This window comes from Peromyscus maniculatus, chromosome 3, assembly GCF_049852395.1.
Source record: "Peromyscus maniculatus bairdii isolate BWxNUB_F1_BW_parent chromosome 3, HU_Pman_BW_mat_3.1, whole genome shotgun sequence".
Taxonomy (NCBI): Eukaryota; Metazoa; Chordata; class Mammalia; order Rodentia; family Cricetidae; genus Peromyscus; species Peromyscus maniculatus.
Window position 1 is genome coordinate 51,301,149 of NC_134854.1, and position 26,735 is coordinate 51,327,883.

Sequence of the window (26,735 nt, forward strand, 5' to 3'; positions counted from 1 at the left end):
TGTTCATTATATTATAGCACTGTGAGACTCAAATATTACAGTTTTTGCCTTTTGCAAAGTGTGAAATTACCTCAAAATTCAGACAAAGCAAAACAAAGGTGGCTTATCTCTTTGCTCCAGGTCTGGGCCTTCAGCAGAGTAAGACTCAGTGCCTGGGGGTGTCTTCACAGCTGAGGACTGGAATGCTCCAGAGGCATGTTTACTCACCCGGCTGATAGTTAAACTGGAACTACAGCTAAGCATCCACACCCAATCATGCTCTTCATGGACTCGGAGCCTCTCTTAGTACGGCTACTGAATTCAGGGTAGTCGGACTTACAAGGCAAGACTCAAATGCCTTCTATTTCAGTAAGCAAGCTGAAAGCTGTTTCATAGTTTGTGGTCTGGCTCCCAAAGTCACAGAGCACCACTTCTAGTGGGTGTGTGTGTGTGTGGGGGGGGCTGAGGCGGGGAGGGGTACAGGGAAGTCACTGAGTCTTGTTCAAATTTAAAGAGAGGGTATGTGGATCTCACCTTTTGATGAAAGTTGCGTCAAAGAATTTTCAGTCCCCTCCCCTTTTTTTTCCTTTTAGTAGGTTTTTTCCCCCCCTCTTTTAGTTTTCTGAGACAGGGGTTTCTCTGTGTAGCCCTGGCTGTCCTGGAACTCACCCTAGGCTAGCCTCAAACTCAGAGATCCATCTGTCTCTGCCTCCAAAGAACTGGAATTAAAGGTAAGTGTCATCATGCCAGTTTTTTTTTTTTTTTTTAACTGTGGGGCTTTTAAATGTCCCAAAGAAATCCCGTCTATCTAGATTAGAAGGCAAAGTGTCCTACTTTGCTTTTCATTGTTGTGACAGATACCATGACCAAAAGCAACTCGGGGAGGAAAGGGTTTATTTCAGTTCCCAGGTTCTAGTCCATCGTCTAGGGAAACTAAGTCAGGAGGTACTCCAGCGGGGTAAACGTGGGGGTAAAACCTGAAGCCGAGGCCGCCGTGAAGAAGTGCTACTTAGTGGTTTGCTCCCCGTGGCTTGCTCGGCTTGTTTTCTTTATTTTCGCAGTTGAAGAACAGCTTTTATTGGTGACAAGGACACAGACATACAGCAGCCACACAGGAAAAAAAGAACCCACACAAACCTGACGGGGGACTCGGGAAGTTGAAAAACCTAGTGTCTTTTTCAGGCCTGGGGTTCAGTCTCTGAAAGGCCTTCCTTCTCTAATTTAGGGCTGGTGGGTCAGAAGAAAGACTCGTGGCTGATCGGCCCACAGCTGCTGTGTAAACCTATCCTGATGTGGCCTTGAGCTCGACCCAGTCCCTTAGCTGAGGCCCACTGGCAGCAGAAAAGCCCACAAGGCCTTTATTTTAAGCTGCTATGCTTTGGTCTCAGGTCAGGAGGGTGATGAAGAAGCTGGCCATCTTGAAAGTTCAACATCTTTATAACCTAGTCATGGCCCTTCTCCCTCTCTGCTTGCCTACCAGGGAATCTGACTCCTCCCCTCATCCCTGGAAAGGTCACCCCTAAGGGCTGTTAGGGGCCTGGGGCACAGACTGCTCTTACCTGACTGGAGCTGACAAAAGGGGTGAGAAGTGAGGGGCTACAGTCAGAGTGCCTCAGAAAAAGGTTAATCTAAGGGGTCACGATAAAACTTAACCAACGGCAATGATCCAGTACATAAAACAGTCATTTGGTGATAGTGTATATTCTTGACGTGTGCTGTGAGGGATGTTGCGTCAGCAAAAGATGCCTCTGTCCGTCTGTACCAGATGCAATGTTCAGTGAAGTGGACAATAACCCGGGTGAAAGAAATCCAGATTCTATTTGCTGAAGTCACAACCAGACAGTAGCATCTAAGTGACAACCTTGATGAGTTGGTGGTCTTCCAAAGAAATCCTGGTCTCAAAAAAACGGTACCATCTAGGAGTCTTGATTGGGTTCACTTTTTTTCTGCCAGTTAAAGCATTAAAAGGCAGGAAAAATCTTGAGCTTGACTGTGATTGGTAGCAGTGGAGAAATCTGGAACACAGCAAACAGGAGCAGACCGAATCAGCAGCTGAAGAAAGGCTTTTATTGAGGGTGAGGAAACACACACATACAGCAGACACACAGTTAATGAAAACTAACCAGCACACGGGGCTAACAACAACAACAACAACAACAACAACAACAACAACACGTTGAGTGAATGGAAACTAACAAGAATCTATAGTAAACGGATGAGGCCAGCCATCCTGTGACGAGATCATCATATAAGACATGGTCACTGTAGATAGATTGATGCTGATAAGGATATTGTTGAAAATGATTTGGAAGTTTTAATGTTATAAAGAAGTTATAATGATGTATCCCTGGGAATAATTTTTAAAAGTGAACTAAGACAGTTAGGGACTAAAAACAAACAACCCAAACCCCGACAGTTGTGTTTCCGACAAAATCGAGGGGGAAGGGGACCCTGCCTGGCTGCTGCCCCTGCTTTAGTACTCTTAGCATTATGTGTTGATGGTTTTCTTAATGGTGCCTTAAACTAGCACAGCTTTGATAACATCATCCCTATAGTTCTCGTTCTCTCTGTGTCTCTCTGTGTCTCTCTGTGTCTCTCTCTCTCTCTCTCTCTCTCTCTCTCTCTCTCTCTCTCTCTCTCTGTCTCTCTCTCTGTCTCTCTTTCTCTCTCTCTCTCCTGTTATTCAAGACGGGGTTTCTCTGTGTAGTCCTGACTGTCCTGGAACTTGCTCTGTAGACCAGGCTGGCCTTGAACTCAGAGATCTACCTAAAGGCACGCGCCACTACCGCCAATCTTTTTTTTTTTTTTTAATTTCTTTTACTCATATATGTCAAACCATCTTCTGATTTAAATGTAGTTCTCAAGGAAACTTCCCTACTTGGAAGAGGATGTACAATGACACTGGCAAACACAGAATGATTATTCAATCAGAGTGTTATTTTTTCAATATACAAGAACTTAATGTTTTGATTCAGCAAGCAGCCACACATGCACCTCTTCCCTTGAAAAGAAGCATCAGCTCCGAGGCTGATGGAGGCCAGATTAAAAAGTGCAGACATCCTGCTTCAGAAGCTTTCTACCTCTCAAATCGTCCTAAACACAATAAAAAGGTTAGTGGTGACTGCCCCCCTTTCCACTAATAGAAGTGCGGGCGCGCGCGCGCACACACACACACACACACAGACAAATCAACTCAAGTTTCCATGACTCCATGTTGTTACTGTGGCAATTAACTGTACACTATTGGTAACCTGTTTTTCACTCCTGTTTTCTCTCTTTATCACATCCTCTCTCCATTATTCCCTTCTTTTGGTTAAATGTACTTTAAACAATAAATTGGATTTAATTTCGTTCTGTAGCTTGGGCTTCTCAAAGATAATTTAACTCTCTTCTCCCAGATTTTCTTTTCTTTCATATATATATAGTTTGTGGAGAAACCTTAAACCAGAGTCTACAAAATATTTTGAATGGTTTTCTTTGAAATGAAAAATAGTTTTGATGTTTATAATGTCTAGAATGCTATGTGCTTTTCTCAGGCCCTAGTGCATGGAAGGAGCCGTTGATACTAAATGAATGAAACTAGGCAACCAATGCACCGAACACCAGGTTCTAGGTTTTCATTTATACTCACTTCAACTGATCAAGTCCTTTAAGGACAGTATCCAAGCCCCATACTGAGGACTTAGCTGCTCCACGACGTATTTTTATGGAATTTGTCTTGGCTGATGTTTCAACCTTGGGATTTAAGGGTTTGTTTTTTTTTTGTGTGTGTGTGTGTGTGTTTGTTTGTTTGTGTCCCGTGCCCCCACACACACACCCCGACACCCAGAGCCTCTTTGTAATGGCAGTAAGTAACAAGTAGTATAGGCTTCCCGGCCAACTTCCTCCCTCAAGGATTTTAACTTCTCTTAGAACACCACCCCTGCTCTTCTAGTAAAATCCCACACGACAAGAACAGGCTGAGGACGGAGGAAAAGTAGGAAACCGGAGCCATGGAAACTGAGCGGGGGAGGGGGGTGTGGGGGGGGACGGGAACGTGTGAGCGCGAGGGTGGTTGGAGGAGAGGGAACACTCCCCTGACGGCGGCGGCGGCGGCGCGAGGGGGCTCCTCGGATGACGTCACGCGCCCCGTGACGTCACGGCCGTGACTCGCGGGTGACGCCGTTGCCGCGGCGACTCCTCGTCGTCGTCTCCGCCCCTCCCCTTCCCCTCCCCCTTCCCCCCCACCTCCACCCCCCCCACCCCCACCCCCAATCCCCTCAGGCTCGGCTGCGCCGGGGGCCGCCGGCGGGTTCCTGAGGTGGCCTCCGCCCCGGCCGCTCCGCCCACGCCCCCCGCGCCTCCGCGCCCGCCTCCGCCCGCCCTGCGCCTCCCTTCCCCCTCCCCGCCCCGCGGCTGCCGCTCGGCCCCGGCTTGCGCTTCGAAGATGGCGGCGCTGAGTGGCGGCGGTGGCAGCAACAGCGGCGGCGGCGGTGGCGGCGGCGGTGGCGGCGGCGGCGGCGGTGGCGGCGGCGGCGGCGCCGAGCAGGGCCAGGCTCTCTTCAATGGAGACATGGAGCCCGAGGCCGGCGCTGGCGCCGCGGCCTCTTCGGCTGCGGACCCGGCCATTCCCGAAGAGGTGAGCGGCGGCGGCGGTGGTGGCGGCGGTGGCGGTGGCGGTGGCGGCGCCATCCCCCTGGGCTCTCGCGCCGGGGGCTCGGCCGGCCAGTGTTTATGCGAGGGACCGAGGCGGCGGAGGGAGCTCCGGCTGGGCTGGGCAGCCGGCGGGGATGTGGCTATCGACCGAGTGTCCCCCCCTCCGTCCTGCGGCTCCTAGCTACGTAAACACACACGGTGGCCCAGGGGGGTTCCCCGGCCCCCACCCAGGTGGGGTTGGGCAGCGGGGGCAGAGCTGGAGCCTTTCCATAGGGGGCGAAACTCTGGGCTGGTGGAGAAGGTCACGCCTGGCTGAGGTTTCCAGCCCGGCATCCCTGAGATCGTTTCCCCCCCCACCCCCCTTTTTGCTAGCCGGCAGGGACGGCGTCGAGGATGGAGCATAGTGGCGGCCGGGGCAGTACCCCCGAATCCCCCAGCCCTAGAAACTGCCGCGCGTGTGATGACTCCCTGGCCGTGGGCATGACGGAGCGCATCTCTCGCCACTCTCCTCCTATCTTCCCTTTGCAGGCCCTTGTCGCTTTCCCACTTTTCTACTTGTTTGGGGGATTTCTCTCGACAGGATTTGCCCAGGGGATGGTTTTGGTGTAGCCTTGACTTTTTTTTTCAGCCCCAGATTCTAATAATAATGTTTGTCAGTGTTCCCATGCTGACCCGTAACCGCCGTCCCATCCTCATCCACCACCCCGCTCATTTCCCAGTTGTACCGCTTGCTTCTAACCTTAGCTTCCACTGAGCAGCATTTTTGCGCTTCTCTTGCCCTGGTCCTTTGAGGCCCTCGATCCCATTCCACCGCTCCCTCGCATCGTTATCTATTGTTATCTTCACAAATCCTCCTGGACACTTTGGAAGCGACCCACTCCCTGCACCCCAGGGCTGTCAAGATTCCATCAGGTTTCACCTGCCCCCTTGCTCCCCTTGCGTGGCTGGCCATTTGGGTTAAGTCTTTTGGGGTTGATCCACACCTCTTGATTGACATCTTCGTGTTTTTTGTTTTCAGTGGGTTTAATTGATCCGTGTCGTTCCCATTTTCTTCCCGTTTTTTTCTCTTTTATGTTTACTTGTCTTTAGTATTTGCTTCTCTTAACCTGTCCTTGCATCATTCAACTTATTACATTGTCAAATTACTTAATTTATTCTCTTTTTTTTTCTGTATGTAAAACTTACTACATTTACTATTTGAGCATTGTATCACATAAACAATACCATATTTTACAAACACTTGATTAGTGTGACTTAATTTTGTTGGTTTTGCTTAAAGATAAACCTGTTACTTAGGTTTCCCAATTCTCATACTATCTGCTTTCTTATCTCTGCAATATTCTTTTTCCTGCTTCGTTATATTTACTTGGGAAATTCATCCTCTACTCGTGATATATCATTAGCAGTCTGTTCACAACGTTTGTTTTCCGCCCTTTTATGCTATCTCTGACCAAAATGTGCTCAGCACCATCATTTGAGCTAGGCTGTTTCTCACATTTTTTTTCTTCTTTCTCTCTGTCTCTCAGTTTTTCTTCATTTTTTTTATTTTTATTCTTTTTGGCTTTTTGAGACAAGAGTGTCTCTGTGTAGGTAGGCCTGGCTGTCCTGGAACTTGCTCTGTAGCCCAGGCTGGCCTCGAACTCGTAGATTTCCATCTGCCCCTGCCTCCCAAGAGCTGGGATTAAAGGCGTGCACTACCACCACCTGGCTTTTTCTTGCTCCTTAATTGGAAATAACTCCAACTTCCAGTTTGAATTTATGTTCAGGACAGTTTCCACTTAATTTCTGTATTTCCCATAGCTTCTTAGATTCCAAGGATAAAGCTCTTCCCATCATCCATTTCCCAGTTCAATCTGTTTCCCTTACCCCGCGTTACCACTCCTTCTGTCTCGTTTCCTGGCTTTGGGTACTAACTTGCTGAAGCTTCCTCTTGTCTTCCCCACACCTCCACATTCCTTCTTATTTATAAACAACTTTGTTCCGTTGACATGGAAGTTTATTTTTAGGATATATTGTTTTAATGGAGAAATGCTAGGGGTCACATCTGCTGTCTGTTTTCTCCAGGAATCGGATATGCCTTTGTCTTCTTACTAGGCACAGGTGCCTCTGGGCTTCACTTTACGCTGCAGTGTGTGTATGGTTTTCTTGAATTGTAAAGATGCTTGAAGACTGTGATAGAAAGAAGTATGGGTAAATTAATGGATAGGAGTTATAAAATGATAGTTCTCTGATAGGACACTAATTTGAGAACTTTGTTTCAGAGTTATTCGGACAGTTTACATTTCTGTATGGAAGACTTTGTTATTTTCTTGAGGGAACTAGATTACTTGGACCTCTTATCTACTCCCCCCCATCCCCCTTTCTTTCTGAATAGTGAGTGTTAGGGCTAGAACTTTCTGTTTGGCACTTTCTGGGCATTTCCCATGTACCAGTGCTTGCGAAACTCTAGGCTACATGAAGTTAAATTAAATCACCAATAACTCACTGAAAGCATGGTCCTATCTCCTGAAATTGTATTCTTAATTTATTTAGTTAAAAGATGTTTCCTATTGCTCGCCTCCTAGGATTTGTTTGGCGCTGAATAGTTGTCTTGTGTAGAAGATGATAAATATATTTGGCAGGGGAGATAAAAAGTGGACCTCTATTGACTACAGATACAAATATTATATGTAACAAAATAGATTCTTCCAGGAAATAGTATCATGTAGCCCAGGCTTTTCAGGAACTCAGCAGTAAGCTGAGGCTGTGGGACTCCTGGTCCTTCTGCCACTACCTCTTAAGTACTGGGTATGTGTCCCTACACCCAGCAAGAGATAGTTTTAGAGTTGACGTTAATCCAGAGGAAACAAATATCTTGTGGTCTTTTAATTAAACTTCTTTATGTGAACTAGAGGAATATCTTTAATAAGTACCATGGAAAGATGAAAAATTGTGCATGTGTGTAATGACATATTTTATTCTAAATTTTTATCTTACCTGGGTTTAATAAAAGTTTGTCAGAAATTTCAGCTGCACCAAAAATTAATTACAGGGGGAAAGCCTGTCTATTATTGAAAATTTTTTTAAAAAGTACAAACTTTCCACATAATTGCTATAAATATTTGCATGTATTACAAATAGTCTTTTTAATTTAATGCTTATGTAACACATTTTATATATAGATTTGTAGCTTTTAAAATATAATAGTTTGGCCAAACTTTATGTGTCCCTAGGTAAAGTATGATTTAACTAATAATTTTTTTGGACATTAAGTTATTTTGCTGTTGTCATACATCTTCAACATAGAATGTAGACAGTGGTATGCAAAATTATGCTTGAGAATGAACAGATTTGATGGCTTGTATTTGTATTACTTTATACTCAAAAAGGTGCTCAAAATAAAATGTTCTGATAAATGACAAGAACTTACTAAATGTTTATTAAGTGTATGTATAATTTTGCTATTAAGCATTTACTTCTGACCATTTATAGTTCCTTGATGATACTTTCTTCCTGAGACCATATGGTACAACATGGTACATGGTATAATATTACCAGATGGTTAATAATAAATGCATTTATTACTTAAATGTGTGATACCAGGGTGTGATATTTACTACCTGTTCCTTTCATAGTGTGTTTCTGGAGAAAGAGAGTTTCTTAAAATGGTAATACAATTAGAATTTTATTATTTTCTGTTTTCAGGATCTCTTAGCCAGTCTTGGCTAAGCTGTGTAATTATAATAATGTATTGGCTAGGGAATATTCTAGGATGGGATCTACTTTATAATGAGGTCCACTGTATTAAAATACATCTTTGTGAACCCTGCCAGGGCAGGTTGCGTCATACCTCTGAAAAGTGATATTCTCACTACGGTAGAAAGGTGTATGTGCAGAAAGTTTTAGCTGTTGTTATTAATACTTGTTTAGATATATGCAAAGATTTTGTTTGAAGGGGGAAGCTATAAAGTAGCTGTTTGTCTTCAGTATTTCTCTGTTGCTCCCTTTCTGAACCCTCTCCCTTTTCCTGACTTAACACTTTACTTAAGGCATCCATTCACCCTTTTATTTAAAAAAATTATCTTGTTCTGGGTGTCGGTGGCACACGCCTTTAATCCCAGCACTTGGGAGGCAGAGCCAGGCGGATATCTGTGAGTTTGAGGCCAGCCTGATCTACAGAGCGAGATCCAGGACAGGCACCAAAAATACACAGAGAAACCCTGTCTCGAAAAAACCAACACACACACACACACACACACACACACACACACACACACACACACACATCTTGTATCAGTTGCTTATATATGCTGGCAATCTATTGCCAGTTGACCATAAGGGGTGTTGGACTGGGTACGTGAATTATGGAATGTCTTAAACATAATTGCAGATTTGATTTAATTGTGTTTGAGGCCAGAAGAAAAGTAGTACAATAGACGAGAGCAGTCAGACTTTTCTTGGTGTTCTCTGCCCCGTTTTACTGATAGGACGAATAGGTCTAACAGCAGCTGGAAGGCCATGTTCTGAGTGACAGGAAGAGAGCCAGTGTTGTCCTCCCTGTGCTTTGGTGCCCAGTCACACAGTGGGGCAACCGCCGCTGCTGCTGCTGCTTCTTTTCCCCTTTATCTCCAGTCATACCATTGCTTTCTCCTTTAGAGCTGCAGAAGTGCATTTTTGTTTCATTGACAACTTAATGTTAATTTAAGTGAGTACTTGGTGAACTTCTTGTCACAATCCCTTTCTTTTTAAAAATCTTGTTTGCTCCTATTCCTGGATTCCTCTGCCAAGTTCCTATTAAGATAAGCCTTTTTGTCAGCAGCTCTTACTAGATTTTGTCTTCCTCAGAAGTTAAATTGTTTGCAGCTCTTTATTCTTTCCCCTTGCCTAGTTCACCTATGTTGATTTTTCTGAAAAGCCTCAATTATGAATAAATAATTATAGAACTTTTGGATTCAAAATGAGTGGGCCTGTTTGGGAGCTCTTCTGGTTTTTGAGGTCATGCTGTGCTTTCTTTATCTTAGTGTTAGAGATAACTTCATGTTAGTATAACAAGACATTCGTTCTCATTGGTTCACATGTTCCTGCTTTAAATATTTCGTGGATGCATTGATGTGTTCTGGAGGGCACATCACTAACCTAATTTACTATCAGACTTAATGAGCCATGATAGTCAGGAGTCTATATCTAACTTTAAGGAGTCCACACCAAACTTTAAGCAGCCATTTCTTTCTTCCCTCTACAGTTATTCTTGCTTTCTATGTTTTCTCTTGATCTTTAAAAAAAAAATCAAAGACCAAAAATAATACTATTTTTAGTTCTAATATCAAGACTGTTGACTAGTATGAAGAAATTGATGCCCAGTAATTTTAACATTGTTTCCTGAGCCCTGAGAATGCTGTTATACAGAATATAAAAATTGTTTTAAACTCAGTTAGCTTTATTTCTTCTGGAAGCTCAGTAATATCAAATAAAACCTCATTTTCATTCTTACTATGCAGCTGTAGCTATTGACAGCACTTTGGGGGAAGATGTACCATAGGACGATGGTTTTCCAATTACTCCAGAGCTATACTGGCTGAACAGCGAGCCCCTGGGATACTATTGTCTCTGCCTTCCAGCACTGGCAGAGCCTGGGAACGCAAACTAATGCCTTCATGCTTAACAGCAAGATTTTTACCTGTTGAACCATGTCCCCAGCCCCGGGGTTACTTTAAGGAGTTCTTGATAGTATAGCTATTGATGTATAAAGAAACTTTAATATCCATTAAAAATAGGAATCCTATTTTCTATGAATGCCAAATAGTTGTCTTTATAACTTTTTTGGTGTTGTGGATGATGATGATCCCAGCACTGAGGAGGCAGAGGCAGGCAGATCTCTGAGTTCAAGGCCAGCCTGGTCTACAAAGAGAATTCCTGGACAGCCAGGGCTATACAGAGAAACCTTGTCGAGGAGGTGGGTGGGGTGGGAGTACTATTTTGCTGTGTATGACGGTGCATACCTTTACTCTCAACCCTCATGAGGCAGGGGCAGACAGATCTCTCAGTTTGAGGCCATCCTGGACTACACAGTAAGTTCCAGGAGCACCAGGGCTATATAGTGACCGTGTCTCAACAAAACAAAAGTACTATTTTAATTACTTTCAAATAACTTAATGAATTGTTTTTGGCTTTTGTTTCTTTCTACAAGGGTGGGAGGGGGGTGAGGAGGAGGTGAACCTGGGGCTTTGTGCATGTCAAGTGCACAATTAGCTGTGAGTTGTACCCACACCCTCCTTCCTCCATCATACTACTATACTTCCAGAGGCCACCAGATAAGGAACAGATTACAGTTCCGGGAATTCAGTAGTCCGTACAAGGGTATTCTAAAGCTTTGGAAGTATTCATTTCTCTTAGTTTTTCATGATTGCCTATATTCCATACATAGATTCTTCCTACTCATGGTTTCTCATATTAGCAGGAAATTATGCAATTGCAAATAAATTTTATTATATTAATACATAATTCATTCACGGCAAGCTTTTTGCTGGCATCTCTTGATCTTTCCCCCACGCCTCCTGATGCTGTGTACTGAACTTCTGTTAGCCCAAATGTGTTAAAGGCTTAAAGGACTGGTAGGAGAATAAAATGAGGTGAGGAATATATAAACACTGTCACAAAATTTTAGTACTATTATTTTTCTGGTGATTTGCAAGATAAAAGGTAAGTATATTTAAGACTTTTTTCCCAGAAACTTTTGTTGTATATTTGCTTTTTTTTAAAAGAAATCCAGTGACAGACTTAACAAAGGTTCTAGTTATGAAATTTTGACAGTCCTTATGATTGACCTAAAACTGAATGTTGACTAAGTTCTGTTAACGTTATTTTGAAACTACCTTTGAATCCAAGAAACATGAAGTGGCAACATGCTGACTTTTGGTAAACAAGGAAAAGAGGATTTATGTGATAGTACAAGGACTATCTTGTGGTCTTGTGGGGAAGGTGATAAACATGACTTTGCTTTAGCATTTTTAAAACTGTGGTCACGAGTAGCTTTGCTGGCACCTAACACTACCTAAACATTGCTGGCTTTGCATTGAGTTAGTTCATAGTAGAATAGGTATTCATATATTCAGTCAGTACTTGAGTGCCTACAATATGTCAGGTGGTAATTTATGAGTTTAGGAACATATTTCAAAACAAAAATCTGTACTATTTTTGTAGTCCACGTTCTGATAGAAAGGTACATGTTGGAAGTTGTGTGAGAACAAATAAACCATAAAGAGACAAAAAGGAAATTTGTAGGTTGGCCATGGAAGCACACACCTGTGATCAATCCTGATGCTCAGGAGGTGGAAGCGTTCAGAAGATCAGGAGTACAAGACTATCCTTGGTAACTTTAGGCAGTTTGAGACCAGCTGGTACTATATGAGACCTCATGTCAAAAACAAAATGAAACAAAACAAAACCCCACGCAAAAAAAAAAAAGAAATTATTTCTTAAAAAACTTTTTAGATCTATTTTATGTGTATGAATGTTTTGCCTGCATGTATATTTGTGCAGTTGTATATGCCTGGTTCTAGCAGTGATTTGAAGGGACTAGAATTAGGGATGGTTCTGAGCCATCATGTGGGAACCAAACCTGAGTTTTTGCAAGAGCAAAAAAAGCTCTTAATGAATGAGCTAACTCTCCAGGCCCTTATTTAAATTTTTTTTTTTTTAAGATGGAATCTTGCTAGGTAATTAAGGGTATCTTAGAACAAGTGCTTTGTAACCCAAGGTGGCCTTGAACTTAAGATCATCCTGCCTCAGCCTCTTGAGTGCAGGGGCTTGTCACACCATCGTGCCTGGCTTTAAACAGGAACTTATCAAGTATGTTTGAAGATAGTAAGTACTGTGGACATTTTCAAGGAAAGCAGAGTAGGCCTGGGGGAGTTAGGCTGAAATTTAAAACAGGGAGAATAAGGTAGACCTCAGTTTTAGAAGGTGGCTTTTGAACAAAAGCTTCAAGAGGTCAGAAGAATACAGAATGAAAATGTGTTCCTTGTAGAACTAACAAACTTCTGTGAGGAATGTAGCTTGCTTATTTAGGAAGTAGCAAGAGGCCAGAGTTGCTGGAGTAACTCGAAAGAATTGAAAGTCGGTAGGAGATGAAATTCCAGAGGGCTTGGGGCATGGCCAAAGGCCGTTGTAAAGGACTTTAAAGGAAAGGGAAAGCCCTATTCAAGATTTCAGTAGCCGGAGCTGAGTGACCTGATCTCACACAGTTTGTGTGTGGTTACTTGTTCATGTGTGTATGCACATGTGTATGTGTGTGCATATGCTCATGTATGCATGTGGAGGCTAGAGGTTGCTGTCAGCTATCTTCCTTAATTTCTGTCCACCTTATTTATTTGAGACGAGGTCTTTTAGTGAACCTGGAACTTACTCATTTGTCTAGACTGTCTAGCCAGCAAGCTTCAGGGGTCCTCCTGTCCATGTCTCTATTACTAGGAGCATACCATCATGCCCAGCCTTTTACATGGGTGTTGGCAATCTGAACTTAGGTTTTCATGCTTGCATGGCATTTCCCCAGTCCCTCTCACATCTTAATGGAAACACTTTGGTTACAGTGTAAAGAATAGACTCTAAGGGACAAGGGAGAAGCAGGGAAACCTTGGGGGAAGTACTGCAGTTATCAGAATGGTAGCAGGAGAGCAGAAAAGGGGTCAGATTTTTGGATGACTTGAAAGTAGATCAAATCTGATGTGTCTCACCCTGCCCCCAACAGCAGTGCTGGTGACTAAACCCAAGGCTTTGTACAGTCTAGCAGTGTTGTATAGTGAGCCACATCCTAAAACCTTGCCTTTGTCATAGAAGGTGAGTGTGAAGTGCTGAAGAAAAAGAGGTACCAAAGAGAAGGGAGAAGACCCAGGTCAGGAATTCATTGTAAGGGATGCTAAGTTAGAGGCAGATAACTAATGCTATCTAAGATTTTGAATAAGTAATTGGATTCATGACTCTTTAGGTTGAAATGATGCCCCGGGGCAAACTACTGTTCATGATAGCCATATTTTATTTTCTTTTTCATACATAGAAAGGTAACATTTCTTCTTTGTAGTTACGCAGGTGTGTTTGTAGGGTTGAGTTCCAGCTAGTAGAATATGGACACAAATGATTTGTACCAGTTCTAGATCTGGCACATAAAAATATCCTCCATTCTGTTTTGTTTTTATGGCTGGCTGGAACTGAAATGATAGCTATGATACTTTCATTCCAAGCAATGTTATAAATGATTGATTGTCCATCAGCCTAAATTCCCGAATGAATGTAGAAATATAGAACACTCTGATAACCTGTTGAACTACCTACTACTGGTCAAAAACAAAGAAATAGCCCTTCTTGCACTTTTGGGTATTACAGCAGTTGTGACATAACCAGAGGACCATACCATACTTTGGTACTATGCTACTTGAACCCTCCATCATTCAGAATTGTCAGTAACCCTTTTTACCTTATAAATCACCCAGTCTGGAGTATTTTGTTACAGCACAAAATGACTTAAAAGAGCAAAGAATTAATCTTATAAAGGGGACCAGAGAAGTGGATCATGACAAGTGAGGAAAATAGACCCGAGAAATTATATTTTTAATTTTAATTAATTTAAATTTCAAAGGTTTTTGAGAGAAGTTATATAGTTCAAAGTGACCTCAGATTCATACCATACCAGCCTCAAGCCAAAAAAAAAAAAAAAAAAAAAAAAAAAAAAAAAAAGCCAGGCGGTGGTAGTGCATGCCTTTAATCCCAGAACTCAGGAGGCAGAGCCAGGCGGATCTCTGTGAGTTCCTACAGAGCGACACCCAGGACAGGCACCAAAACTGCACAGAAGAAACCCTGTCTCAAAAAACAAAACAAACAAGCAAAAAATTTGATGAGACTTATAAGGTCATATGATGCTAGAAAGGAAACATTAGAGCAAAACATCTATGATTTCAGGAAAGAAAGGAATTGCTGAAGCAGTGTTTGTAGAAAGGCGAAAGGAAAGCAGGTTTGGTATATGAGTAGGAAGGATGGCTTTTTAATATGATGCTTTTTGATAAAATACCACAGGGCACCTGACAGTAAATGCTGCTGTGCAGTGAAGATGACAGCTGAGATCTGGTTTTTGTTTTTTGTTTTTTGTTTTGGTTTTTCAAGACAGGGTTTCTCTGTGTAGCTTTGTGCCTTTCCTGGAACTCACTTGGTGGCACAGGATGGACTTGAACTCACAGAGATCCGCCTGGCTCTGCCTCCCGAGTGCTAGGATTAAAGGTGTGCGCCACCACCGCCCGGCTGAAATCTGTTTTTTCAGTTTTTTCTCTCTAGTGTAGTCAAGTTTCTTCCCAGACTGGGATTATGATGTTTCAGGAGAGAAGTGAGTGTTCAGCACCATACAGGAGAGAAGAGATTGAAGACAACAGTAAAACTGATGGACAGTGTTAACGTGTGAGAAGCTGGGATAGCATTGTGGATTTCCTAACTTTTGGTGCTACATCTGCACAGTTAAATGTAACTTGACAAGGCAGTTTTCAACACTTGGTATGAGTCACTCTCATTTTGATTCAAATAATTATTGGGAACTAGAACATGAATTTATTACTGCATGAAGTATCTGTAACTCTTTTGCCATCAATTTAAGCTAAATTTTGAGAGCCCTAAGTGACTGATTTTTCCTTTTAAGAAAATTCCTTTAACCCCAGCACTCAGGAGGCAGAGGCAAGTGTTCTTTTGTTCTAGATCAGCCTGGTCTGCATGGTGAGTTCCAGGACAGTTGGACTACATAGACTGTGTCTTTAAAACAAACAAACAAACAAACCAACAAACCTGTATTTTATTGATGTAGAATGACATCCTTTTCATTGCAGTTTGACTTTTGCGTTTTGCAGTGAAACAGTTCCCACTTGGTACTTTTTAACATTTCAAATTTTACTTGTTTTTGTTTACACTTTTCTTATTGCCTAAAATACAAATCCCCTCACCACCCTTTGCTTTTCAAACCTCCTATGCTTCACTGACCTATCATTTATTGTAGAAAGTATCCTTAATCCCTTTTTTTCTAAGGCCTAATTAGGTGCCTTTGTTTTGTGCTTTGCTAGCATCCTGTATTATTTTACTCACCATATTGCAGGGTTTTCTTGCTGTTATCAGCTTCCTCTAGACTAGCACTTGTCAGTCACAGTCATATTTTATAATGTTGGAAGTGTCCTTTGTTGCCTGGTGGTAGGCTATTGTTCATTCAGTTTGGCTGGAAGCACTGAGATACTAAATCAGATTTTCAGATTTAACTGTCTCATTTAATGAATAACTGTTCAGTCAGTGCTGTGCTAGGCCATTTTATTTCACTTCAGTTTTATTGTTTAGACTTTTAAACTGTGTGTGTGTGTGTGTGTGTGTGTGTGTGTGTGTGTGTGTGTGTGCCACAGTGTGGCTAATGAGGTTCGATGACAATTTTATGGAGTTGATTCCTTATACCTTTATGTGGGTCCCAGGGGTTTAACTCAGGATACTAGCTAGGCTTGTATACCAAATGTTTAACCACCGAGTGATCTCAGTGCTTAATCCAAATAGTTACCTATATCAAGAATTCTAATTTGTCTTAATATAAAAACCCTAGAGCCAGATATCAGAGTAGATGCTGAAAGATCAGAGATTCAAAGGAACAAGCCACAGCCACTTCTTACCTGGCCAACTCCTCATCCTGAAAGTGGCCAAGTTCCTGTCTCCACCCGTCTTATCACTTCCTCTCTCTGCCCAGCCATATCACTGTTTCCTACTCCCAAGTGCTGGGATTAAAGGTATGTGCCACCACTGCTTAGTCTTTATGGTTAACTAGTGACTAGCTCCACACTGTGATCTCCATGTAAGCTTTATTTGTGAGAGCACAAATAAACTATCACCACATTTCCCCCTTTTTGTCTAAAATAAAAAGGTTATAACTAATATAAGAAAAACTATATACAGTAAGTACAATAACTATACAATATATACAGGCAATAAATACATCAACAATGTCTAGTCCATAAACATTTGACAAATTCAGAGAAAAGACTCCATTATGTATTCTGTTTTTGGTGAATCCAAAAGGTTGTACCTAATTCATTTTCCTTCTAACTTGCATTAACAAAACTTTTTTTTATTTTTATTTTTTTTTTTGAGATGGGTTCTCTGTGTAGTTTTTGGTGCCTGTCCTGGATCTCACTCTGTAGACCAGGCTGGCCTTGAACTCAGAGAGATCTGCCTGGCTCTGCCTCCTGAGTGCTGGGATTAAAGGCTTGCGCCACCACCGCCCAGCCCAAAACTATCTTTTTATGTCTTTTAACCTTATACACTTTACACCTCTTTTGGGAATTTCTTTTCTGGCTCTGGTAACAAGGAAAACTATAACTACAACTATAAAGTCTTAAACTCCATCAGAGACCCAAGAAGGAAATAATATTACCTGAGTAAGCAGGAAGTGCAAGCAAGCGACTTCCAAAAAATGTGAGAAATGACAGAAACAGCTGGCTGCCTGAACAGTCACTCAGGGTTCTTTTGCAACATTGGGGCAACCATCTTTGGCCTACAGGCATAGAATATCTGACAGATTTATCTGTGAAGCAGGTTATTCTAAAGGAGCTGTCCTAGTTTGTCTTGGCAAGGTTTGGCAGTCCTTTCTTTTGTGTCCTGCTTGTCCTATTTGGACAGAATACTGTCAGCAGTTGAGGCAAGGGCATTTTCTTGCCCAGTGACTAACTTTTGCCACAAAGAAAATAAATTCCATATGGAATTTCTTTAATGCCTATCATCTTCACTGAAGTAGATTGGTGCTGCCAGGAGCAGACATGTCTCATTGTCATAGAAAAAGAACCTATGTTATTAAAACATCTTAAATGCCATATTCTGTAGATTTCTGAAGTGTTTGAAGACGACCTGTCTATCTAAAATATATCTCTGTTTGACTTTGAAAACATACCTAATATGACTACAAGTTTGATTGTAATAGGTGACTAATTCCTGGCATTTCCTTATTATCCTATATAGTTGGTAATAATAACTTTCAAGGACTAGAAATTTGCATTACATTGTTAAATGAGTTGTATAGGTACAATACATTGAATAAGAGTAGAAATGTATGAACAGTATGTTCTAACAAATAATCTCAACTTTGTATCAGTATACAAAGATCCATATCAATGTAAAACATTTAAAACAAGTAGTTGCTTTTTAAAGTAGATTCAATAATCTACTCTTTTATCATTTCTATATCCTCCTTTTTTCTTTTCAAAACAAGCGCTCTGAGTCTAATTTCCTTTGTTTAGCTTTTTTCCTGACCATTACCAATAACAACTTGTAACCAACCACCCTAAACAATGACAAATAGCCATAACCTGCTGAATGACCAAAAACCACCCACCTCACCTCTTGGGAATGTGGGCATTGTGTTCTTAAAATTACTTCCTGTTGTCTGGGGGCAATGGCATCTTTAGGGGATCCTGAAAAGAAAAATTTGGGTTAATTGTCAAGTCCTGGGAGAGGTAGCTGTATCATCTGTTGTCCAGTCTCTGCATAATGGGAAAGTGCAGGGCTTATCTTGAAGTCCTGGCTAGAATAGTCTGTGAGGCTGGATCATCTCAGCCATCCACCTCAAAATTGTCCAAGCCAATCTTTGGGTGGTGTTTGTCAGCTTGGTTGCATTATCATTGTCTATGTGGAATCATCGTTGTGGGGCCCTGTCCTCCTTTTGGAGACTTCAAAGGTTGCTGTTAGGTATGGTCATGGTTCATTGCCAAAATCTTTTTTTTTTTTTTTTTTTTTTTTTTTTTGGTTTTTCGAGACAGGGTTTCTCTGTGTAGCTTTGCGCCTTTCCTAGAGCTCACTTGGTAGCCCAGGCTGGCCTCGAACTCACAGAGATCCGCCTGGCTCTGCCTCCCGAGTGCTGGGATTAAAGGCGTGCGCCACCAACGCCCGGCTCATTGCCAAAATCTTAAACCTTTTAAATGTCATATGCAGCAGATCTCAAAGGATCAGTATTTGTTATGTACATCCAGAGTACAAACACTTAATTCCTAGTTACTTGATAGAGACTCAAACCCAAAATCATGTACAGGAAGCTAGATGAAGTCTTTTTCTAGAATTAGTACTCTATATGACCATGAATATCATGACAAAAAGTTTAAAATACATACACACACACACACACACACACACACACACACACACACACACACATAATCTTATAAATTTTAAGATATTTATACCTCAAGAAAAGCTTTAAAGAGTCAAAGTAAAACCAAAGGATTATGAAATCAGTGGCAATAAAAGAGTCCCTAATTTTTTGTTTTTCTTCTATCCCATATCAGGTGGCTCTTTGACATGAGACAGAGATTTTGGATTTTACTTTAAAAAGCATGCTTTGGGGTGGGGTGGGGGGCATGGAGAGATGGCTCAGCGATTAAAAGCACTGGCTGTTCTTCCAGAGGTACTGAGTTCAATTCCCAGCAACCACATGGTGGCTCACAACCATCTGTACTGAGATCTGGTACCCTCTTCTGACCTGCAGGCATACATGCAGGCAGAACACTGTATACATAATAAATAAGTAAATCTTAAAAAAAAAAAAAAAAAAAAAAAAAAAAAAAAAAAAAAAAGCATGCCACACTCTAATTCCAAAGCTTTAATTTTTGTTTTTGTTTTGTTTTCAAGACAGGATTTCTCTGTGTAGTTTTGGTGCCTATCCTGGACCTCGGACCAGGCTGGCCTCGAACTCACAGAGATCCACCTGCCTTCCCAGTACTGGGATTAAAAGCATGCGCCACCACCACCTGTCAAAAAATTTTAAAAAGAAATAACTATGGACAACAAATTGCCAATTTAGAATTGGCAAATTCTAGAGGCTTAAATAAAAATGTAGTTTATTCAATTTTCAGCCTTTTGAAAAGAAATTATTAAGTAGATAGATAAAGTCTGAGGTGCAAGGTAAAGAGTAAAGAGAGTGGCAAGATAGGAACATGCACTGAAATAAATGTTAGTTACATAAAGGACTAGCAACCTCTTAATGGAGATCAATGAAAGCAGTGTTCTAAGACCTTTATTTGGGAGAGGATACCGGGTTATCCAGTCAGAGTTGCACTGTACAGTGGGGGTCTTGTCCTTTTGTAGGACAAGAAAACTGATACATTAAAAACAAAGATAAGCATTGGGAAGGTGGCAAAGCACTTACTTAGCATGGGTGAGGTCCTGGGTTCAGCCCTAGCATCAGAAAAGATGGGGGAGGAAAGAGAAGATTATAGGAGATGAAGAGCCTAGAGGAGAGGAAGACTTGGGAGTTTCTGCCTAGTGGAAGATCAGTATTGAAGCTAGTCTCATTTTTTCCCATAGCATCTGTATCAAGTGAAATATCTAATAGTAAGACAGTTTCTTTATTATGTATCCTTACTATTGATACAAGATACCTCCAAACGTGAAACACAAATATGCTTTCTCCTTTATGTCTCTAGCGCTAATATCCTAATTTAGTCTTCTGGAATGTTACAGAACAATCTTTTTTTTTCCTTCTTACATTTCTGTCCTCATTATTTAACAAGTAGGCACACACACACATCTTTAGATATTCTTTGACACTGGTTACTTGTAGTTTGCTTTTATGTATATGTATCCAGGTCACCCCAACTCCAAACTAAAAATACCTCTGCTTGACTTTGCTCCTGCCTTTGTTTTGTTTTGTTTTTTTTGTTTTAAACCATGAAAATGGAACTGAAGATGTTCCACACGCCAGGCAGGGTCTCTGCTGCTGCTTTTTATTTCTGTTTCTGATGATTTACTACTTGCGCTTACTAAGCACTCACCCAAACCTTACTTTCTGACAGTCTCTTCATTTCTAACCACTTTGGTCTTTTAACAAAACATCAGGCTACCTGTGCAGTGCAGTGAGTGCCTGCATTTTCTGTTATCTCTTGGGCATTGTTATCTGAGGATTTCACTGACAGCACAAAGTAGGCAAGTCAGTCCTAAACTGAATTAGTTAATTTTGCTTTTAAATTGAATCTCCCTTTGTCCTGGCGAACTCTTCACTTACTAGAATTTATGCTGGATACTACCTTCCATAGTAGTATGTTTTGTGTTCCATGATTTCCCTATATAGTAAGCACCCAAATCCTTTTGACTTACCATCTGCCATGACGTTTCAGTTTTATTCCTCTCGATTACTCTAGTGTAAGCCCTGATTATTTCTCTCTGAGACCCCTTTATTTTTGTCCTGCCCTTAGTTTACTTCTATTTTTGATTCATTATGCCTACTTTCTGGTCAATCTGAAGCTATTAACGCTTAAGATAATTAGTAGCATAGTAACACCCTGTTGTTATAAATTAAATAAAATTCATTCACCTTCACTTCCAAAACCTTCTTGATCTAATAATCACAGTCCTGTCTCTCTTTGTTCTTCCTGTGTTTTATTCTGGGACAAACCTATAATAGCTTTAGGGTTCTGGACACACTGAGCTCTCCTGTGATTTATTTAGTCGATTTTGAGTTTCCTCTTTCTCCTATCTCTGCAGTTTGTTCTTCTCTGTCCATGAAGCTTGCCCAATCCTTTTAGATGTGCTGGTAGAGTAGAAAGAATTGTTTGTGATTTGGGACATAGTTGAATTTCTATTTGAGCATCTTAGCATGTAAGGTGTTGAGATTGCCTTTTCAGAGGTTAGTATTCTTACTGATCATTATGAGACTGTGACTGCCTATAGTTAGTAAGGACTGTCAATACATTATTTCTCATACCAAGAATACCATGTAACACTGTTTTTAGACTGTTATAAAGTAGTGTATCAAAAGAATGGATGACATATACCTAAGCACTTAGCATAGTGTGCTCAAGCACAGTGGGTACTCTCTAAGTGACATTTCTTTTGTACTGTATATAATTATTGGTTACATGTATTCATTCCTTTAAAGTACAGAAATTACATATTAAGATCCTTGTACTGGATTGTATGCTAGGTTCTGTATTATACCAGTGAATGATAATTTTTATTCTCATTTTAGCAGTAGGAGTATATAAATAAACCAAGAATTAAGAACAAGTATACTCAGATGAAAGTGTACCCCAGATATTGGAGAATTAGAGAATGAATACATAATACAGTTGTGTAAGGGGATGGAAGACAGAAAAGATTTTGTAGGAAAAGACATACTTTTACTTATCTATTTATTACATTTTTAAAGCCTATTTAAATCATTGTAGACATACAGAAAGCTGTAGAAATAGTGCACAGAATCCTATGTACCCTTTCTTTACCTCCTGTACTAATGACATCTATGTGTTTTATAATATAAACCCAGGGAATTGATACTGTTGTACAGTATAGCTAATTAGACTGTAGACCTCTTCAGGTTTCACTGTTTTCTGTGTCCCTTTTGTGTCCCTGTGACAGAAGATCTGACAGAACAAATGAATGGAAGTAAGCTTCACAGTTACAGCCCATCCTAGAACAGGGAAGCCATAGTAGAGTGACTCAGTCTGGTGGCGGGAGCGTGTAGTGACCACTAGCGCACATGGTATTGAACAGGAAGCAGAGAGCACTTGTACAGAGCTGCCTTAACCTTAGCCATCCACTCTCACTGACCACTTCTGCCAACCAGGTACTGCCTCCTAAAGGCAAAGTAACGGCTTATAAGACTATAGATGTTTTCCGTTTTCACCACTTTTTCCATGCACATTAGTGTTTGTGTGCATGTTTCTAACCCTTTTTTTTTTTTTTTTTTTTAACATTTATTTGTTTGGAGCAGGGCACATGGTGTACCGCAGAACCTATGGGGGTGTGGAAAACCAGAGGACTACTTGAGGGAATTGGTTCTCTCCTTCCACCATGTAGGTCCCAGGAATCAAACTCAAGTTTTCAGGCTTAGCAGCAAATGCCTTTACCCTCTGAGCCATTTTGCTGTACATGCTATGGTGTTTGATACCTATTGATACCTTGTGTAGGTTGGTTGATTACAATCAAAATACAAACTGTCCATCACTATGAAAAAACTCCTCATGCTTTTCTTTTAGGGCTGCACCTTCTTCCTCCAGCATCTGCTTCTAACAACCACTAATCTAAGGGAGACTCATATAAAGTGAATATTAAGTGTTTAAGGTGTGTTTATATGGTCTTTATAAGGAAGAGTAGTTAAATAATGTTTAGAGACATTAAAAATGAGATATACTACTTACTAAGATGAATTAGAAGCTCAAGTAGAGTAAAAATATTAAAAATTTTGATTTGATACACTTATTGAAATCTAAATGCAAAGCTAAAGTTTTCTGTGGAAGTTGACAACCTGGTTTGTCTTAATTAGGGTTACTGTTGCTATGATGAAATACCATGACCAAAAGGAGGAAAGGATTTATTTGGCTTACCCTTACACATTGTAGTCCATCATAGAAGGAAACCAGGACAGGAACTCAAACAGGGCAGGGACAGTGGCTTGCTTAGCACCATTTCTTGTAGAACCCAGGACCACCAGCCCAGGGGTGGCACCACCCACCATAGGCTAGGCCCTCCCCCATCAATCACTAATTAGGAAAATGCTCTACAACTGGATCTTCTGGAGACATTTTCTCAATTGAGGTTCCCTCCTTTCAGATAACTTTAGCTTGTGTAAGGTTGACATAAAACTAGCCAACACATGGTTCAACGATTTTATGGAAATATAAAAGGCAAGAACAGCCAGAATATTATTATTTTTTCCTTTTTGTTTGTTTTATTCTAGACAGGATTTTTCTGTGTAGCTTTGGAGCCTGTCCTGGAACTTACTCTAGACCAGGCTGGCCTCGAACTCACAGAGATCCACCTGCCTCTGCCTCCCGAGTGATGGGTTTAAAGGCATGCGCCACCAACACTGAGCCAGAATATTCTTAAAGAAAATAAGATGGAAAGAATTCTTTAATTCACCTTTTCAATCAACAAAATTTGAATGTTATGTGCCAGATATTGTTGGGGCTGTAGTTATTACCTGGGTTAATATGAGATTGCTCCTACCAGACTCTCATAAGCAAATCTATTTGTAGCAGTATCCTAGAGTTTTTAATAGACTTCTTGCTAAAATAAGAGGTTGTGCCAGGACTGCCAACAAACTAACCACTCCAATTTTATTATCTGATTTTTATCTTTTGATGTTCCCTGGACTTGAGTGGTTGTCCACCACCACCACATTTCTTTAGTCTTGGCTAATTTTTTTTTAACATATGGAAGATCAGAAGTAGAGTAATTTTGTGTAAAATCGATCTTTAATAGAGTGTCATTTGGATTCATTACAAAGGAGAGGAGAATCTATTGCTGAAAGCTTCTCCGAGTCACCTGACCTTGGGGAGAGAGGGAGGGTGATCTAAAGGGTCTTCTGGGCATTGATTTGAAAGTGTAGCTAGTAGAGTGTCTGAGAGAGGTTTAGAAAAGGAAGAGGGAAAGTGAATGCAAAAGGGCAGATAGTAAGCAGGAAGAGGTTGCGGATGAATTTTATATGCTTGGGAGGAGTAAGTGGGCAGAAAATGCCCCATGGTAAATTAGTTGGGAAAGGATACTGACTTGCTGGGACAGTTGCTTACTAAGGAGATGGCTCGGCAGGTAAGGGCATTTTGGGAGAGGACCAATTTTGGGGAGTTGTCTTCTGACTTCCACACAAAATAAACAAACAAGCAATCTCAGAACCTTCTTACCCCTTTCCTATACTTAAAAACAGCTTCTAGCAGATTAAATAAATAAAAAGGCAAAGCTGAAATAAAACCTTTTACAAAATTAATAGGGTAGGAGGCTGAAGAGATGGCTCAGATTTACTCAGATGTGCCTCTTCATGGCGTGATAGCTGACTTTTCTCAGAAGAGAGTGAAAATGATTGCCTAAAATGAAAGTCACTGATTTTTTATGGCTTAATCTTGGACATGACATCCTATCACTTCTGCTACATTCTGTTAGAAACAGATTAATAACTCTAAGCCTACACTCGAGGGGAGGAAATTGTACAGGGGATTGGGATCATTAGGGGCATTTTGGAAGATTCCACCATAACCTGATGAATGGACTGACATGAAAAACATACAAAAAGAATTCGTAAGGTTAAAATAGAATAGCAAATGGGGGGGGGGAGTGAAACAAAAGAAGCAAACCCCAGATAGTAATTGAATACATGTGACATGAAAGCAAAGGCAGGGACTGCTTGTGGGGAGGAAGGGAATCAACCATTGGGAATCAGGGGCATAGGGAAGAGCAATGAGGAAAGCTAGGGAATTGGAACAAAATAAGGACTCAGTTGTGTGAAGATGCCATAGTGAAAAAGACTGGGATCTAATGCTTAGTGGTAGAGTGCTTTCTTAACATGCGTGAGGCCTTGATACTGAGAACAAGAACAAACAAAAAACTTAGGAGTTCAAAGTCATCTTTAGCTACCTGAGGAATTTAGGGCCAGGCACTGGTTCAATGAAAGCAATTACTTTGTATGCTGACCTACTAGAAAAAAAAAATTTAAGTAGTTATGTAATTATGCTTGAGAAATCCTAAACATTTAAGTGTGTGTTTTTTTGTGCTCCTGGGCAGCCTTTATGAAGCTGGGAGAAATACCTTTGAATGAGTTGCAAAAAGACTTGAAAGGAGACTGTTGAGCAATTTACTAAGTTCTTCTATCATTTGAGAATGTGTAGACTATAGAGACTATTTTCAAGGAAACATACAGCATGACTGAGGCTATCCTACATTTTGTTAGCTAGCTTGTCTCTATTAGAGAGTACGTCAACTGCTTAGTGGCCCAAATTCTACTGGATGTCATCAGAGTTGGCGAGGTAATCAAGTGCTCTTAGCATCAAGAAGAAACAAAGGATTTGGAGAGGGCTTAAGGCGTGAGAATTTCTTTTTCTTTCTTTTTTTTTTTTAAAGATTTATTTATTTATTATGTATACAGTGTTCTGTCTTGTATGCCAGAAGAGGGCACCAGATCTCATTACAGATGGTTGTGAGCCACCATGTGGTTGCTGGGAATTGAACTCAGGACCTCTGGAAGAACAGCCAGTGCTCTTAACCTCTAAGCCATCTCTCCAGCCCTAGGAGTGAGAATTTCTTATTCAGCCTTTTGTTACTTTGTTTTCCATTTTTGAGACAGGGTCATGCTTTGTAACCCTGGCTGGCCTGGAACTTGTGTAGACCTTTCTGCCTCTACCTCCCAACTAACACATCCAGCTCTTGTTCAGTTTATTTATTTACTTACTTAATTCATGTGTATGGGTATTTTGTCTGTATATGTGTCTGTGCACCACATGCTTGCCTGGTACCCTCGGAGGCCAGAAGAGGGAGCTGGATCTCATGGGACTGGCATTACTGATGGTTGTGAGCTGCCATTTGGGTGCTGGAATTCAAAACTGGGTTCTTAAAGTAACCACTCTTAACTGCTGAGCCATCTCTTGTTCAGCTGCTTAAAAGATTAACGAAAATTCACCCTTAAGGAGCAATTTAAGTAATTTTAATTATTACTTAATATTATCTTGACTAGAAAATAAAGAATGCTACTGGGGGAAAAAAGAGTGATAAATGATAAATGTAGCCAAGAAAATTGATGAAAAGCCTATAATCCTAGCCCTTGGGAGGTAGAACTGCAAAGATTGTGGATTTATGGCCAGTCTGGGATAGTAAGACATCCCCTACCCCACATGCATTTTTTTAAAGAGCCGGTGGAGATGGTTCAGTGGGTAAAAGTGCTTGCTATTCAAGTATGAGATCCTGAGTAAGTTTAGGTCTGTAACACCAGTAATTGGGGCTGGGGATAAAGGTGCTCTGTGGCTGGCCAGGGTAGCTGAAACAGAGCCGCAGGTTCAGTGAGAGGCTGTCTCAAAAAATAAGGTGGAGAGCAACAGAAGACATACAACTTGACTGCTGACCTCCACATGTGTACGCGTATTGGTGAAATTATTAAGGCCACCTCACGTAATTAAAAGGAAGATTTATTTAGTGGGTGACTTACAAATGAAGGAAAAGGTAGATTGTGGGGGTCTAGGGAAGGTGTATCGCAGTCCAGCGGTGTTCTCTGGAGCTCTGCTCAGTCAACCTCCACTGTCTAGGGTCCAGAAACAGAGAGAATGTGCTCCCATCCAGGTCCTGGGTCTCCAGACGCCTCCCTTGGCCCCGCCTCGTAGGCGTGACAGTTGCCAGAG

General features: G+C 41.2%; 1 protein-coding gene across 9 annotated transcripts in view; it reads left to right on the plus strand.

The window, feature by feature from the left end:
- The first annotated feature begins 4,235 nt into the window (after nt 1-4,235).
- Nucleotides 4,236-26,735, plus strand: part of Braf (B-Raf proto-oncogene, serine/threonine kinase) — a 137,919-nt gene continuing 115,419 nt past the window's right edge. For 3 of the 9 annotated variants that reach the window (XM_076566489.1, XM_076566488.1, XM_076566490.1), the window contains exon 1: nt 4,238-4,597. In XM_076566489.1, coding sequence (XP_076422604.1) covers nt 4,406-4,597 — 192 coding nt within the window. In that variant the 5' untranslated portion in view covers nt 4,238-4,405. Of the gene's footprint in view, nt 4,598-26,735 lie in introns of all 9 variants that reach the window. The other 6 variants (XM_042273090.2, XM_076566487.1, XM_076566486.1 and 3 more) reach the window with 3 other exon arrangements.